Raw genomic sequence first — 14,966 nt, forward strand, 5'->3', positions numbered from 1 at the left:
TTGCCAATCCGAATTTCTTCTATCAGAACTACGCACATTGCATAATCTAATTTAAATACCAGACGTTCATACAAAAAAATATATTGGTCCGACGAACGGGCGTCCGTCCAATGCTAATGTGTACGCTACCTACATTAGTCACTAGGGCGGATTTTATCCTTTTTTTATAATGTTCGTTCTTGGAACAGTTAACTTTCTCCTATCCTATCTTCCTTCTCTCTTCGACTTCGCGACGGGCAGCTGCTGACCCGAATATTCTCATCTCATTGGGAATTTCGAGCTGATATTGGTTTTTCTGCCAGTACTGCCAGTTTCGGAACGATAAGACCTTAGCAGTTACAGTTCCCTCTATCAAACCTCTTCAAAAATAGAAAGTAAAAAAATCACTACTTGACTTCGCGACGGGCAGCTGCTGACCCGAATATTCTCATCTCATTGGGAATTTCGAGCTGATATTGGTTTTTCTGCCAGTACTGCCAGAATACAAATATTTTTATTAAACACACAACACCAACACAGCACAACACTGCAAAATAAAACCACGAAACACAGTGAAAATGAACCAACAGACAGCGAAATTTTCATCTACCGACTCAGCTCAATGTGAATTTGAAATTAAGATAGAATATCATGGTCCTCCCTGCCCTGCAGACAGCAAGAATGAGAGGGAATGTCCTGAAAAAACAACGGATTGTTCAACCAACTGTGGATGAACCAACAGACGGCGAAATTTTCACCTGACTCAGCTCAATGTGAATTTGAAATTAAAATAGAATATCATGGTCCTCCCTGCCCTGCAGACAGCAAGAATGAGAGGGAATGTCCTGAAAAAACAACGGATTGTTCAACCAACTGTGGAAACGAATGTAAAGAGGAAGAGAAAAATAATGCACCATGCATCTGTGAAGACCAAATCTCATGTACCTCACATCAAAGTGCGAAATATCGTGGATCTGAATGTCAAAAAGAAAGGATTTGTGAATGCTGCAAACACCAAATATCAGCAATGCACCATGCATCTGTGAAGACCAAATGTCATGTACCTCACATCAAAGTGCGAAATATCGTGGATCTGAATGTCAAAAAGAAAGGATTTGTGAATGCTGCAAACACCAAATATCAGGTAAAAAGAATGATCAATGATCTCTTACCATTATTTATCCCATGGGTTTCCTTCTTCCTTCAAGATTTATTCTGTGAAAACAGTAGGTAGGAGGTACGGATAACATGCAAATCCATGATACGATACTCTAAGAATAATCAATGATCTCTTACCATTATTTTTTATCCCATGGGTTTCCTTCTTCCTTCAAGATTTATTCTGTGAAAACAGTAGGTAGAAGGTACGGATAACATGCAAATCCATGATACGGAAAAACAAACACATCCTCTAATAATATTACGCACATTGCATAATCTACTTTAAATACCAGGCGTTCATACAAATATTTTACTCAGTATTAAAAAAAAAAAAACATGATGTAGGTATGTAGGTACCTACATTCTACTTTTTTCCTTCATCTTCCTCTAGAAAATTTATGCACCAATGCCCACTAGATCACTGAAGTTAAGCAACTTTGTGTATGGTTGGTATCCAGATGGTTGACAATGTGGGCAAAATTAGAGTCCACTCGGTCACGGAAACGAAAGAAGTAACTGATTTACCGAATTGAACGCCTTCAAACAAGTACCTACCTACTAATGATTATAATTTTATTACAGATTCGCAGAACCGGAAGACAATGTCTTGTTTAGATTCTGTAGGTATGTACCTACATTCTACTTTTTTCCTTCATCTTCCTCTAGAAAATTTATGCACCAATGCCCACTAGATCACTGAAGTTAAGCAACTTTGTGTATGGTTGGTATCCAGATGGTTGACAATGTGGGCAAAATTAGAGTCCACTCGGTCACGGAAACGAAAGAAGTAACTGATTTACCGAATCGAACGCCTTCAAACAAGTACCTACCTACTAATGATTATAATTTTATTACAGATTCGCAGAACCGGAAGACAATGTCTTGTTTAGATTCTAAACAAGCACCTACCTACTAATGATTATAATTTTATTACAGATTCGCAGAACCGGAAGACAATGTCTTGTTTAGATTCCCAACGACCAGACTCTTTCTCTTGTTCTGTCCGAACCACTCAACCAAGCCAAGCCTTGGCTTCGACCCCAGTCAAACTGGAATTCCATTGCAAGTTGAGATTCCCACAAGATTCACAGGTAAGATTTGTAGTTTCATACCAATCTCGTGTCAATCTAAAAAGTTCAAGTTTTTTTTTGTGATTTCGTATAGGTAGGTACCTACCTACTTAGGTAGATAATGATCAAAAATATATTACTTTCCTTATTATAGGATACGGAAAGTGAAAAAGAGCAGGACATCTCCCTAGCGTTTTATGGTTTATCAACCTAATGCCTGCTTTGAACTTTCATTTCCAGGAAAAGCAGGAGGAAAATCTTGATTTGTCCCCAATAAAAGAGTCCAAAGTGCCCATAATTTGGCTGCTAGGTAAGACGAATAAGACCAGTCGGAGGTCTTGTCGTCCCGAAATCAAGAAGAAAGACGGGATAGGAGAAAGCCAGTCGTTCCGAGAACGTACCTTTGGGACGATAAGACCTCCAATGTTACAGTTCTCTCAATCAATATTTGTTCACAATCTAGATTTGTCCCCAATAAAGGAGTCCAAAGTGCCCATAATTTGGCTGCTAGGTAAGACGAATTAGACCAGCCGGAGGTCTTGTCTTCCCGAAATCAAGAAGAAAGACAGGATAGGAGAAAGCCAGTCGTTCCGAGAACGTACCTTTGGGACGATAAGACCTCCAATGTTACAGTTCTCTCAATCAATATTTGTTCATTTTTTATTAGCCAGCTTAGATAGCTCGGAGCACAGTCGTCTGCCTTGTAAGCGCTAGGTCGCGGGCTCGATTCCCGCAAATCTAGATTTGTCCCCAATAAAGGAGTCCAAAGTGCCCATAATTTGGCTGCTAGGTAAGACCAATTTAACATGGCTAGAGCTAGAGACCATCACCCCGGTGATGTATAGCAGATACAAAAAGACATCTTTTCTTTATTCTGCTATCGCCATTCGGCGAAAGCTAAAGCCGCTACAACAACAATAACAAGCAATAAGACCAGTCGGAGGTCTTGTCGTCCCGAAATCAAGAAGAAAGACAGGATAGGAGAAAGCCAGTCGTTCCGAGAACGTACCTTTGGGACGATAGGACCTCCATTGTTACAGTTCTCTCATTCTCTCAATCAATCTTTGTTCATTTTTTATTAGCCAGCTTAGATAGCTCGGAGCACAGCCGTCTGCCTTGTAAGCGCTAGGTCGCGGGCTTTATTCCCGCCCGGGGCGGATTTTATTCTGAACGGATAAGGTTCGTTCTCGGAATGGCTGGTTTTCTCCTATATCCTGTCTTCCTTCTCCGATTCCCGCCCGGGGCGGATTTTATTCTGAACGGATAAGGTTCGTTCTCGGAATGGCTGGTTTTCTCCTATATCCTGTCTTCCTTCTCTCTTCGCTTTCGGGACGATAAGACCTTAGCAGTTACAGTTCTCTCTATCAACCTTCTTTTTAAAAATATTATATTTATGTTGTTCTTTAAAAATGTCGAGATATTGACCATTAGACCATTTTCCTACGCGCGTCCCAGTATATTTATTATATTAGTATCTATTTATTTATTTTTTCATCAATTTATTTATTGCCTTTTCTTTAAAGGTAAACCCGGCACGGGAAAAGAAACTCAAGCTCAAAATATACTAAGTAAGTTTCCAGAAGCCATTCACATTTCTACAGGAGACCTGCTGAGGGCTGAGGTTCGAACTGGCAATACCCGAGGTAGAAACATCGAGGCCATTATGAAACAGGGAGGCCTGGTACCAGATGTAAGTAGATTTTATTATTATTTTAGATTTTAATATATAGGGTAAGTGTACCATTTATTCGCCCACCTAAAAAAACCTACCATTTATTGGCCCACCTGCCAACATTTATTTTTCTAATTTTTGTTTTTATGACTACAATTTTTGAATAGCACTGGTTCGCTAGCAGTTTTTAAGCCCTTTCTTTTGATGAAATTGGATCTTGAAAAAGTTCGTCCAGTTCAGACTTATGTGGCGTATGGTACAGGTGGGCCAATAAATGGTACGTTTTTTAGGTGGGCGAATAAATGGTACACTTACCCTAGGTAAGTACATTAGGTATTAGGTATCTACCTATATCGTATCGAATTACCTAGTATCATAATCGCGGAACGCGGAACCCCAAATTTTGTCAGAACTAGTTTTGTTTTACAATTTAGATCAAATAGCTACGGGATATCATGTCCAAGTTATGGGTTCGAACCCCGCGGGCTGTACAAAATTCAAAGTTATTGTCCTGCTTATTACATTCAGATTTTTTTTTTTTTTTTTTTTTTTTTTTTTTTTCTCTTCTACGCTGATGAAATGAAATTTGGAAATGCATGTACACTTATGAGGAGAATGTTTTTATACTGGAACGCAATTTCTACTTGAAAAAATGTTACTGGATTCACTGTCTTTTATAAAATGTCTAACTGAAACTACTGGAACTGACTCTTACCCAAAGTGGGTAACCACGCTCTGCTACCAAACAAGCTGTGGGGTTTTTTGGCCTTCTTCTTCTTCCTAACCCGCCGTTCCCCCAACCCACAACCTGTTAAATTTGAATGGGGAAAAAAGACTAACACTTCGAACTTCTGATTAGAACTTGGAATATTTTTACACATAAAGTTTATTGATATTTTTAGACAGGTTATTTAACAGTTGACAAACAAAGGTCTCTTATTGAAACTTATTAGGTCTTTTCTTATTACAAAGTACTTGGAAAAAATCACTCGGTCTTTCTTCTACTTACTTAATGTCTTCTGCTACACTTTACTTCTGATACACTTCCTACTAATCACTTTCTTCACTACTGCCTTTCAACTACTAAACTTCACTTGTACTATAATTACACCTTCTATGAGATCCCCCTTGCTATATCACCCTCTTCTCTAACTTTGGATCTCACAAAAAACTATAACTAATAACTATCACGACTCTATGGCTACTTGATAGCGACTCTAATGGCTACTTCCTAGCTACTCTAATGGCTGCTACATGGTGACTCTATCGGCTGCTACATAGTGACTCTAAAGGCTACTGCCTAGTGACTAATCTTACATTCCTTCTCTTCCCTGCTTCCCGCATCTCGAAAACTTTCTCCTCTCCCACCTGACCTCAATGACCCAGGCTATTTCGAGCCGCTCCAAATACGATAAACCTGTAATTAAATATTCCTTTTGCGAATCTCCCTTTTTAATTGTTATTAAGGTAAAACACCTAGTCACCGTCTTCGTACCAAAAATCGGCATTTTTTTTATTTAAGCGCCAAAAATAAGGAAACGTGCCATTTTTGCAAGAATGAGAGGGAATGTCCTGAAAAAACAACGGATTGTTCAACCAACTGTGGAAACGAATGTAAAGAGGAAGAGAAAAATAATTATTCGTTCTTTCAGTATTGAATATAGCTTTTTCGACAGTTCAATTTATTGATAGATAATATACTTTAGGGTGGATTTCACAAATGTTTTTTCAGTCCCTATAGAAGCCCTGTTAAGCTAATAGCCTGTTGAGTTCCATTTCATTTGCATAGGCTAAACAGGGCTGTTGAGCTAACAGGCTGTTAGAGGCTAAAAAGAAGGTTGATGAAACCCATCCTTAATTTAATTTACTGAACTGTGTATTAGTAATTGTGTCTAACCTACCGAGCTACCTGGAATTTCCCTCATAATAGTCCCTGTGTTAGTTATTTTCCTCATATTAAGATAATCGTCCCTGTATTAGTTCCACAACTTAAAAGATATCCAAGCACAAGACAACCAACTAGTTGCATTCAGGTACACGGCTTTTTGGCTTTTTTCATGAAGCTACTGCTCACTCCTCACTCTGCACAAGTAAAGTGTTTAGTGATTGCATTGTTTATATTTTTACTTCATGGTTTGTTGTTCACATTATTTTTCAACATATTTGTCAGCTGTAAATTTTGCTTCTGTTCAGTGGGGAGTGAGAAGTCCTTCATGGGCCAAGCTACTGGCAAAAAGTTCAAGCAGCTGATTGTTTATAATTCTTCACATCTAACAATTTCTTCCCGCACATAGCACAGATACCTTTCTTATATGCACAGGCTTGACAATAATGAGATCCAACCTGGTGAACTTTTTGTCGGCAAATCTTGCAAGATTCAAACTTCTGAGTGTAGGGATTAAATCTGGCTTTGCTGGCTGTGAGTGCTTTGTTTTCACCAATTCGTCTGCCTCCACTCTCAATTGTATTTCGTGACCCTGACTTCCAGTTATCTGGAGTGATTACTTTTCCGAGTTTCTTCTCACATTTTGAACATACCATGATGAAGTAAATTTCCTCTGAAATAAGGGGATGAAAAATTGAATAGCTAGATGTCGGGAAAAAGGGTGCATGTTGTTTCCCAAGGTTTTTCAGGAGAACAGTTGAAATACCTAGTATCTATAGACATCCTTGAGCTTTATTTTTCTCTCCGGTTCATAGGTAAATTTCTGTGTACATAGGTTTATCAATTAACTACATTTCTACCTAACATACATAGGTAGGTACACATACCCACATTACTATAATAAGCATAAGTTAAACTGTGTGCAATTAAGCACGCGTTTCTAATATCACATAAAAACTTGAAAGGATTTTTATTAGGTTTGATAGAGGGACTCATTTTCAAAACTAGCCCAAGCCATGTTCTTATGGTGGCTTAAAAGAGTTTGTTTTTGCCCTCCTGTAAAATTTCAAAAATGTGGCTTGCGCCTCTTTGTATTTTTTCTTTCTTTTTTTAAGGCTTTAATGGCGGAATTCTTACACTTAGTGAGCTCTTCCCCTCAACCGGTTTTTGTCAGCTTAATTGCCGACATTGTTAGGGTCGATAGGACTAAACTCACCTCTCATATCGTCAAATCCAAGCACGACATCGTCCACATTGCCTCTCTTGTCCGGCACCTTGATTGTGGTAATAGTGGCTCCATAGTCTATCACCTGAACGCTCATACGTTGAGAGTTAGTCAGGGTAAACCTCCGGACAGGCAGGACCTGACCGTTTGATTCGTTGATACATTCACCGAATTTGTCTTCCATGATGACCACGTCTGGAATCTCTTCCATTTTTGGTTCTTTTGGTACCAGTAGGTTGGTTGTCTTGTGCTTGGATATCTTTTAAGTTGTGGAACTAATACAGGGACGATTATCTTAATATGAGGAAAATAACTAACACAGGGACTATTATGTGACAAGAGAGGCAATGTGGACGATGTCGTGCTTGGGTTTGACGATATGAGAGGTGAGTTTAGTCCTATCGACCCTAACAATGTCGGCAATTAAGCTGATAAAAACCGGTTGGGGGGAAGAGCTCACTAAGTGTGAGAATTCCGCCATTAAAGCCTTAAAAAAAGAAAAAAATACAAAGAGGCGTAAGCCACATTTTTGAAATTTTACAGGAGAGCGAAAACAAACTCTTTTGTACCACCATAAGAACATGGCTTAGGTTAGTTTTGAAAATGAGTCCCTCTATCAAACCTCATAAAAATCCTTTCACGTTTTTATATGATATTAGAAACGCGTGCTTAATTGCACATAGTTTAACTTATGCTTACTATACTCGTAGTAATGTGGGTATGTGTACCTACCTATGTTCATACGAGTATGTTAGGTAGAAATGTAGTTAATTGATAAACCTCTACACGGAAATTTACCTATGAACCGGAGAGAAAAATAAAGTAATAAAAGTTATTTTAGGGGATGTACCTATCTTTGAACCCTGCCCGTACATCATGATTGTAAGAAGTAGGTACCTATTTATTTTATGAGCGATATGGGTGATAATAGTTATTTATCTAATTTTCCCTGTTACCAGGTTACCTGAGTTCAAATAACCCCTACTTTGGATCAACAGTTGGTAGAGTGGCCAACAGAATCGCAGGAGGAAAGTTCACAATCGACAAAGAAAATTTCACGATCAGTCAGAATGTCGATGTCAATCACTTGCATGGAGGATTCAAAGGATTTGATAAGGTTATAGGTGGAACAATTAAAACAATTTTATAGATTACGTAGTTCGGCCATTCACTAGATTTTTTTGACCTTAAGAGCGTACACAAGCCAGAATAAATAAACAACTCTGCAAGGAATTAAACCCCTCGACCTCGGTGTGCTAGCCTAGAACTATCATATCACAGAACAAACACACAAAATACACGTAAAATCGCAAAGGTAAAATTTAGACCTCACATCGTTCGATTAATTAACCCTTTCTGTCTTTACAGGTCATCTGGAGCACATATGTGGACAAAGACAAAGTGGTGATGAGCCATATGAGTCCTGATGGGGACGAAGGTTATCCTGGGGCAGTTATAGCAACGACAACCTTTCAACTGACCTCAGACAATCGCCTCTTCATTACAATGGAAGCTGTGTCCACAAAACCAACCCCGATCAACTTGACCAATCATAGCTATTTTAATCTGGCTGGACATGTAAGTGTAAATGTCTGGATGGAAAACGTTAAACCAAAAGGAAGTAGACCACCTTAGTCTGGCTGGGGGATTTAAACACGGAGTATAAGTACCAGCCTGAATTACCCTTGCTAAATAAATAGCAAAGGTTGAGTGTGAAAGGCATCCACTCGTAAAATTTGTAGCCAAAACCAAATGTCAGCCCAAAGCAATCGCCCTAGTTAGGGCTGATTGAGAGGCTGACGAAAAACGATGATCCCGTCTGTACACGGGAAAAGGCAAAGAAGAACATGCAAGTGTGAAAGAAGATTGCTCACAATGCCAACGTCTATTTTAGGGCCCTATTAGGGGCAATATCATGTTCATCCGACTTTTACAAACAAGAGATAGTTAGTTAAGTAAGATGGTTGGTTGTTTTGTTACTTAGTTTGTTTGATAGAGGTTTAACATCACTGTATTTTTATTGAGCACTGTATGGGCACAAAACAGAGGTTTAACACACCACTAAGGTCTTTGCTGACGGGAATTGTACCCTTCATTCGGCGGCAAGCTACTTCCCTACTTACATTTTGGATCTGAGCAAGCTCTTCAGTTTACTGAACTTAGCATAGATTTCCTGTTTCCCACCTAGAAAGCTACACGTTTTATTTCAGGGAATGGGTTCACAAGGAGCTTTCAATCAGATTGTCAATATTAACGCTGACTATATCACTGAAATGGACGAAAACTTGATAGTTACTGGTGAGTGAGAATCTCTTTTTCCTTTCCTTGGAAGAGGTTTGATAGAGGGAACTGTAATAAGGTCTTATCTGCCCAAAATCGAAGAGAGGAAAACAAGATAGAACAAAGCAACAAAGCCAGCCGTTCCGAGAACGAACGTTTTCTATTTAGGTTAAAGTATGGCGAGGCTGGAATGGAACTCTCTTTAAATGGCAGGCGCGCTGCCTTCCAAGCTAACTAGGCTGTCTGAACTGGTCATGAATTAATTTTGGAGTTCTTAAAAATATTACAGAGAGATACAATCAAAAATTTATTGACGGACTGCCCAGAGTTTGGGTAGCCAAAACGACACAGCATACGCATACAATATGATTCAATTTGATTTCCTACAGGTGAACTGACCCCAGTGGCTAACACTGCTTATGATCTCCGCACACCTAAATTCCTAAGCCATAGTGATAAGTTCAATCTTGAGAGCTAGGACCTACTAAATGTAGGCAGGTCTATATTTAGCCCCCCTAAACCTTCTGGAAGTCCAAATACATTATAACGCGATTTTAAATGACTTTCAGGACATTGTCCGAGAAGTGCTCTATAAAAAGATGCTCCAAGAACTTGCCAAAGCAAAGCTCTTCCTAATTGACGGCTATCCTCGAGATAAAGACCAAGCTGATCAGTTTAGGACCTACTAAATGTAGACAGGGCTATATTTAGCCCCCCTAAACCTTCTGGAAGCCCAAATACATTATAACATGATTTTAAATGACTTTCAGGACATTGTCCGAGAAGTACTCTATAAAAAGATGCTCCAAGAACTTGCCAAAGCAAAGCTCTTCCTAATTGACGGCTATCCTCGAGATAAAGACCAAGCTGATCAGTTTGTAAAAGACGTAAGTTTTAATAAAATTGGGTTTTTCCCCCCAACATTTAACGTTTAAAGTCATTGTATGATTGCTGAAGTTTTTCGTGATTTTACCCTCCAGTCGGAGACAAGCTAAACGCCTACTCACGTAAACCTCAGCCAGCCCGAGTGGGACCGGGAAAAGCCATCAGCACCCGATTGCCCATCTGGTCACCCATTCGGATACGTTGTTCAGTGATCCATTGGAAAGTGGTGCATTCAAAGTGCTATCTCCTACGACTTCAAATAATCTTTTTTTTTTTTAGCCCGAGTGTGACCGGGAAAAGCGCCATCAGCACCCGATTGCCCAGATAGTCACCCATTCGGATACTTTGTAAAATTCAGTGATCCATTTGGGAAGTGGTGCATTCAAAGTGCTATCTCCCACGACTTCAAATGATCTTTTTCATTATTATTATTATTTTCCTTTTAAGCGCTTTAACACTACGGACAGTAGGTCGTTCGCGCTCAAATGATAATAAAGCGCTTTAACTACAATCAAATTATTATTGAAATGTTGAAAAGTGTCAATTTTCTTTTCAGACAAAAGAACCCGCAATAATTTTGTACCTCGATGCACCTGATGATGTCATTCTTGCCAGATTGGTCAAGAGAGGGTTAACTTCTGGAAGACCTGATGACAAGGAAGACGCCATCAAGAAAAGGTTGATCAAAGCCAACGAAAATGATGGTCCGATTTTGCAAGCTTTCAAATCGCATATCGCAAAGGTGAACTTTCTGCACAAACGACGCGAAAGTGTTAAAAGTCCCAATTGACGTTTTGCAGGTCCTAATAGATGACTGCTTCAGACTTTTTGTTTGCATATTATGGTGCTCTATTGACATATAGGCACTTTTTTAAGAGGTTCGATGGAGGAAACTGTAGGTAACTGCCAAGGTCTTATCGTCCCGAAAGCGAAGAGAAAATGGATAGGAGATAGCCAGCCGTTCCGAGAACGAACCTTATCTGTTTATGATAAAAACCGCCTCGGGCGGAAATCGAACCCACGGCCTAGCTCTTACAACGCAAATGCGCTACCCCCAAGCTAAATAGGCGCTGCGTTGGCCGATTTTCTTTTCAGATCAACACGAATAAATCACCCGAAAAAGTTTTTCCAGAAGTAGAAGCCGCTCTCTTGAATATTTTGAAAGCGTTCCTATCTTTATAGATAAGTGGTGTCGGTTGCCAGGCATCGCGACATCGCGTCGGCTAAGATTCGAACCCGCGCATTTCTGATTACCAGACGCGCTGAAATGAACGCGAACGTCAAGAGAGATTCGAACCCGCGCATTTCTAATTACCAGATGCGCTGAAATGAACGCGAACGTCAAGAGTTCGATGCGACGCGTGACAAGACGCCAAGCCTATATTAACACAAATCACAACTAGGCACATTACAACATTATTTCTACTCTGTGTACTTCAGAACCATACGTTTATTTATTCTAATGACTGTACTTAATGTGAGTTAGAGAGCCTATACAGTAAAATGATTCTGTTATCAGTAAAGAACAAGTACCTAGTTTCAGAGAGAAAATGATGGTCCGATTTTGCAAGCTTTCAAATCGCATATCGCAAAGGTGAACTTTCTGCACGAACGACGTGAAAGTGTTAAAAGTCCCAATCGACGTTTTGCAGGTCCCAATAGATGACTGCTTCGGTCTTTTGTTTGCGTATTATGGTGCTCCATTGACATAGGCACTTTTTCAAGAGGTTTGATGGAGGGAACTGTAGGTAACTGTCAAGGTCTTATCGTGCCGAAAGCGAAGAGAAAATGGATAGGAGATAGCCAGCCGTTCCGAGAACGAACCTTTTATCCGTTTATGATAAAAACCGCCTCGGGCGGAAATCGAACCCACGGCCTAGCTCTTACAAGGCAAATGCGCTACCCCCAAGCTAAATAGGCGCTGCGTTGGCCGATTTTCTTTTCAGATCAACACGAATAAATCACCCGAAGAAGTTTTTCCAGAAGTAGAAGCCGCTCTCTTGAATATTTTGAAAGCGTTCCTATCTTTATAGATAAGTGGTGTCGGTTGCCAGGCATCGCGACATCGCGTCGGCTAAGATTCGAACCCGCGCATTTCTGATTACCAGACGCGCTGAAATGAACGCGAACGTCAAGAGTTCGAAGCGACGCGCGACAAGACGCCAAGCCTATATTATCACAAATCACAACTAGGCACATTACAACATTATTTCTACTCTGTGTACTTCAGAACCATACGTTTATTCATTCTAATGACTGTACTTAATGTGAGTTAGAGAGCCTATACAGTAAAATGATTCTGTTATCAGTAAAGAACAAGTACCTAGTTTCAGAGATAGGAAAGTGCTTGTGAATCTTGTGATAACAGAGTACCTTGTGTCCGTCTAATAAGTATTCATAATATTAGTCTTATTGAAAATTAATTAATAAATAATTATTTATCTAGGTTAAGTACCTACCTAGGTACATAATTCAATGTTGTATTTCAATTACGGTCGATTTTTGTTATTATTATTTGCGAGGTGAATCTGAGACTCTATTGGGTACCTACCACCTTATTTTGAATTTATAATTCTATGTATAATCCTCTATTCTATAGGAAGTTAGCAATGAATAAAGTTACCCAGTCTTTTAAGCCACAAGCATGTTAGCAAACACTGAAACATATTATTTATCTTGAAATATGCAACTCTCTATTGTTACCACCTCAAATTGTTGTGGCGCGACGACAAAACAAGAAGTCATTAATCATATTCGTACTTCGTATAGTAATCGGCTATGCATGTATTTGTTTATCAAAACAAACCCACATCGACTCTCAACAACACTTGTAATTTGTAATCAGTTCTCATTCAAGAGTGAAGGTGTCAATATCAATGTCATTCGTTCTTTCAGTATTGAATATAGCTTTTTCGACAGTTCAATTTATCGATAGATAATATACTTTAGGGTGGATTTCACAAATGTTTTTTCAGTCCCTAGAAGGCCTGTTAAGCTAACAGCCTGTTGAGTTCCATTTCATTTGCATAGGCTAAACAGGGCTGTTGAGCTAACAGGCTGTTAGAGGCTAAAAAGAAGGTTGATGAAACCCATCCTTAATTTAATTTACTGAACTGTGTATTGGTAATTGTGTCTAACCTACCGAGCTACCTGGAATTTCCCTCATAATCGTTCCTGTGTTAGTTATTTTCCTCATATTAAGATAATCGTCCCTGTATTAGTTCCACAACTTAAAAGATATCCAAGCACAAGACAACCAACTTTCACTAGATCTAGCATCAAAACGGTGCTAGATTTTTATTTGTTGAATAAAACTGAAAAGTGGGTACCTAGGTACCTACCTACCTACCGTAGGTATTTCTTTCATTATAATAAAAAGAAAAAATACCTATTATTACCTATCTATTAATATTATTATGATTATTTATTTCCTGTACACGATTTAGTAGGTATTTGTAATTTTATTATCAGGAGAACAGTTGAAATACCTAGTATCTATAGACATCCTTGATTTTTTTTAACCATACACCCTTCCTAAAGTTTATAAAATGCAGGAAAAACGATACAAACTTTGTTCTGTATTTCAAAAACCTATTTAAATAATGATAATGGTGAGAGAAGTGTTTTTGGTTGCGCCTAAAAGGTGGAAAAAAGGGTTTTCTTTACGTCACCCATTTGAGCTACAGAGGTCAGTATTTCTTAACTCTGGATTAACTGAAGACTCTCTTACGATCGGACATAATAAGTCTGATAATAAATTAGTATTAGTCCCCGGTAAGTAATGGACGTTTGATAAAAAAAAAAAACCCCAATGGACATTTGGTATGAAAATGATTAAAATATGCTTGTAAGAATGGGCACAGATCTTTTCTATCCCTGGAATTTTCCTTCCACAGAGCTTTGGATCCAGAATCTGGACGCTACATGGAAGTTCACACTGATCAGCCTGCGTACGTATGTATGTATGTATGTACGTGTGTACTACAGGTTTAAATGGGAAAAGGTGGTATACAAAATATCTCAAGAACGGTTTGTCCTAGAGCGATGAAATTTGGTATGCTATCCCGGTATGGTCCAAGGACGCGACTGTAACAATTTGGTAAAAATCGTCACTCATCCAGATATCAACCAAATGTTGCTTCAAACTTCGGACTTAGAAAAATTTTCAAAAAAAAATCAATTTTTTTCATACTTTATGTGATTCCTTATCACACGGGGAGTATTTTAAGATAGGAAATTTTTGGTCGAAAATTGGCCGCCGTAGGCGGTCGATTTTGTACTTTGGAATTTTAAAAAAAAAAATGATTTTTTTTTTTTTGAAAAATTTTCTAAGTCCGAAATTTGAAGCAACATTGACTTTGGTTGATATCTGGATGAGTGACTGTCCGATTTTTACCAAATTGTTACAGTCGCGTCCTTGGACCATACCGGGATAGCATACCAAATTTCATCGCTCTACGACAAACCGTTCTTGAGATATTTTGTTCACAACATTCTACTTTTTCCCATTTAAACCTGTAGTACGTACATACATACATACATACATACATACATACACACATACATACATACATACATACGTACGTACAGACCATGGGCTAAAAACCACTTTTTTGGAATCAGGGACCCCAAAACGGATATTTCCACACATTTCCCGATTTTGAAAATTTGGACCGATTGCAATACTAAAACCTTGTATAGGTTCCCTATACGTAAGGGTAATAGAAAGTAAAAAAAGCTCCTGTTTCACTTAAACCTCAATGTTTCAGAGATCTGTTTTTTTTTTTTTTTTTTTAGGCTTACGTAAGA

At 38.8% G+C, this 14,966-nt stretch overlaps 3 protein-coding genes and 1 long non-coding RNA gene across 5 annotated transcripts in view; 2 read left to right on the forward strand and 2 right to left on the reverse strand.

The window, feature by feature from the left end:
- The first annotated feature begins 1,003 nt into the window (after window positions 1–1,003).
- On the forward strand, window positions 1,004–12,473 carry LOC113470121 (adenylate kinase isoenzyme 1-like). The gene is made up of 9 exons (XM_026828320.1): window positions 1,004–1,123; window positions 2,077–2,231; window positions 2,451–2,463; window positions 2,665–2,721; window positions 3,734–3,900; window positions 10,043–10,159; window positions 10,714–10,899; window positions 11,253–11,411; window positions 12,263–12,473. Exons 1-8 carry the CDS (start codon window positions 1,033–1,035, stop codon window positions 11,337–11,339), a joined length of 873 nt encoding a protein of 290 aa, XP_026684121.1. The 5' UTR covers window positions 1,004–1,032; the 3' UTR covers window positions 11,340–11,411; window positions 12,263–12,473.
- LOC103515728 (cysteine-rich PDZ-binding protein-like) overlaps window positions 5,921–14,966 on the reverse strand; it is a 15,878-nt gene continuing 6,832 nt past the window's right edge. The window contains exon 2 of the mRNA XM_026828321.1: window positions 5,921–6,119. The gene's annotated coding sequence lies outside the window, so the exon portion shown is untranslated. The remainder of the gene's footprint in view (window positions 6,120–14,966) is intronic.
- Window positions 6,050–6,475, reverse strand: LOC103515731 (cysteine-rich PDZ-binding protein-like). The gene has a single exon (XM_026828325.1). It carries the CDS (start codon window positions 6,421–6,423, stop codon window positions 6,121–6,123), a length of 303 nt encoding a protein of 100 aa, XP_026684126.1. The 5' UTR covers window positions 6,424–6,475; the 3' UTR covers window positions 6,050–6,120.
- LOC113470123 lies at window positions 12,557–13,418 on the forward strand. Of its 2 annotated transcripts, none has more exons than XR_003393299.1 (2): window positions 12,557–12,700; window positions 13,053–13,418. It is a non-coding gene; the product is annotated as an uncharacterized LOC113470123 (long non-coding RNA). The 2 variants fall into 2 exon arrangements; XR_003393300.1 differs by having other exon boundaries at window positions 13,133–13,418.

The sequence above is a fragment of the Diaphorina citri genome, unplaced genomic scaffold (assembly GCF_000475195.1).
Source record: "Diaphorina citri unplaced genomic scaffold, Diaci psyllid genome assembly version 1.1 scaffold1407, whole genome shotgun sequence".
Taxonomy (NCBI): Eukaryota; Metazoa; Arthropoda; class Insecta; order Hemiptera; family Psyllidae; genus Diaphorina; species Diaphorina citri.

What these genes read in the sequence shown, in the direction of transcription:
- LOC113470121 (XM_026828320.1), top strand. Translation starts at nt 1,033, where the DNA reads ATGTCATGTACCTCACATCAAAGTGCGAAATATCGTGGATCTGAATGT. An exon ending in AGGGAGGCCTGGTACCAGAT is followed by an intron (nt 3,901 to 10,042) that starts GTAAGTAGATTT and finishes AATGACTTTCAG; the next exon opens with GACATTGTCCGAGAAGTACT. An exon ending in CTGATCAGTTTGTAAAAGAC is followed by an intron (nt 10,160 to 10,713) that starts GTAAGTTTTAAT and finishes TTTTCTTTTCAG; the next exon opens with ACAAAAGAACCCGCAATAAT.
- LOC103515731 (XM_026828325.1), bottom strand. Translation starts at nt 6,423, where the DNA reads ATGGTATGTTCAAAATGTGAGAAGAAACTCGGAAAAGTAATCACTCCA.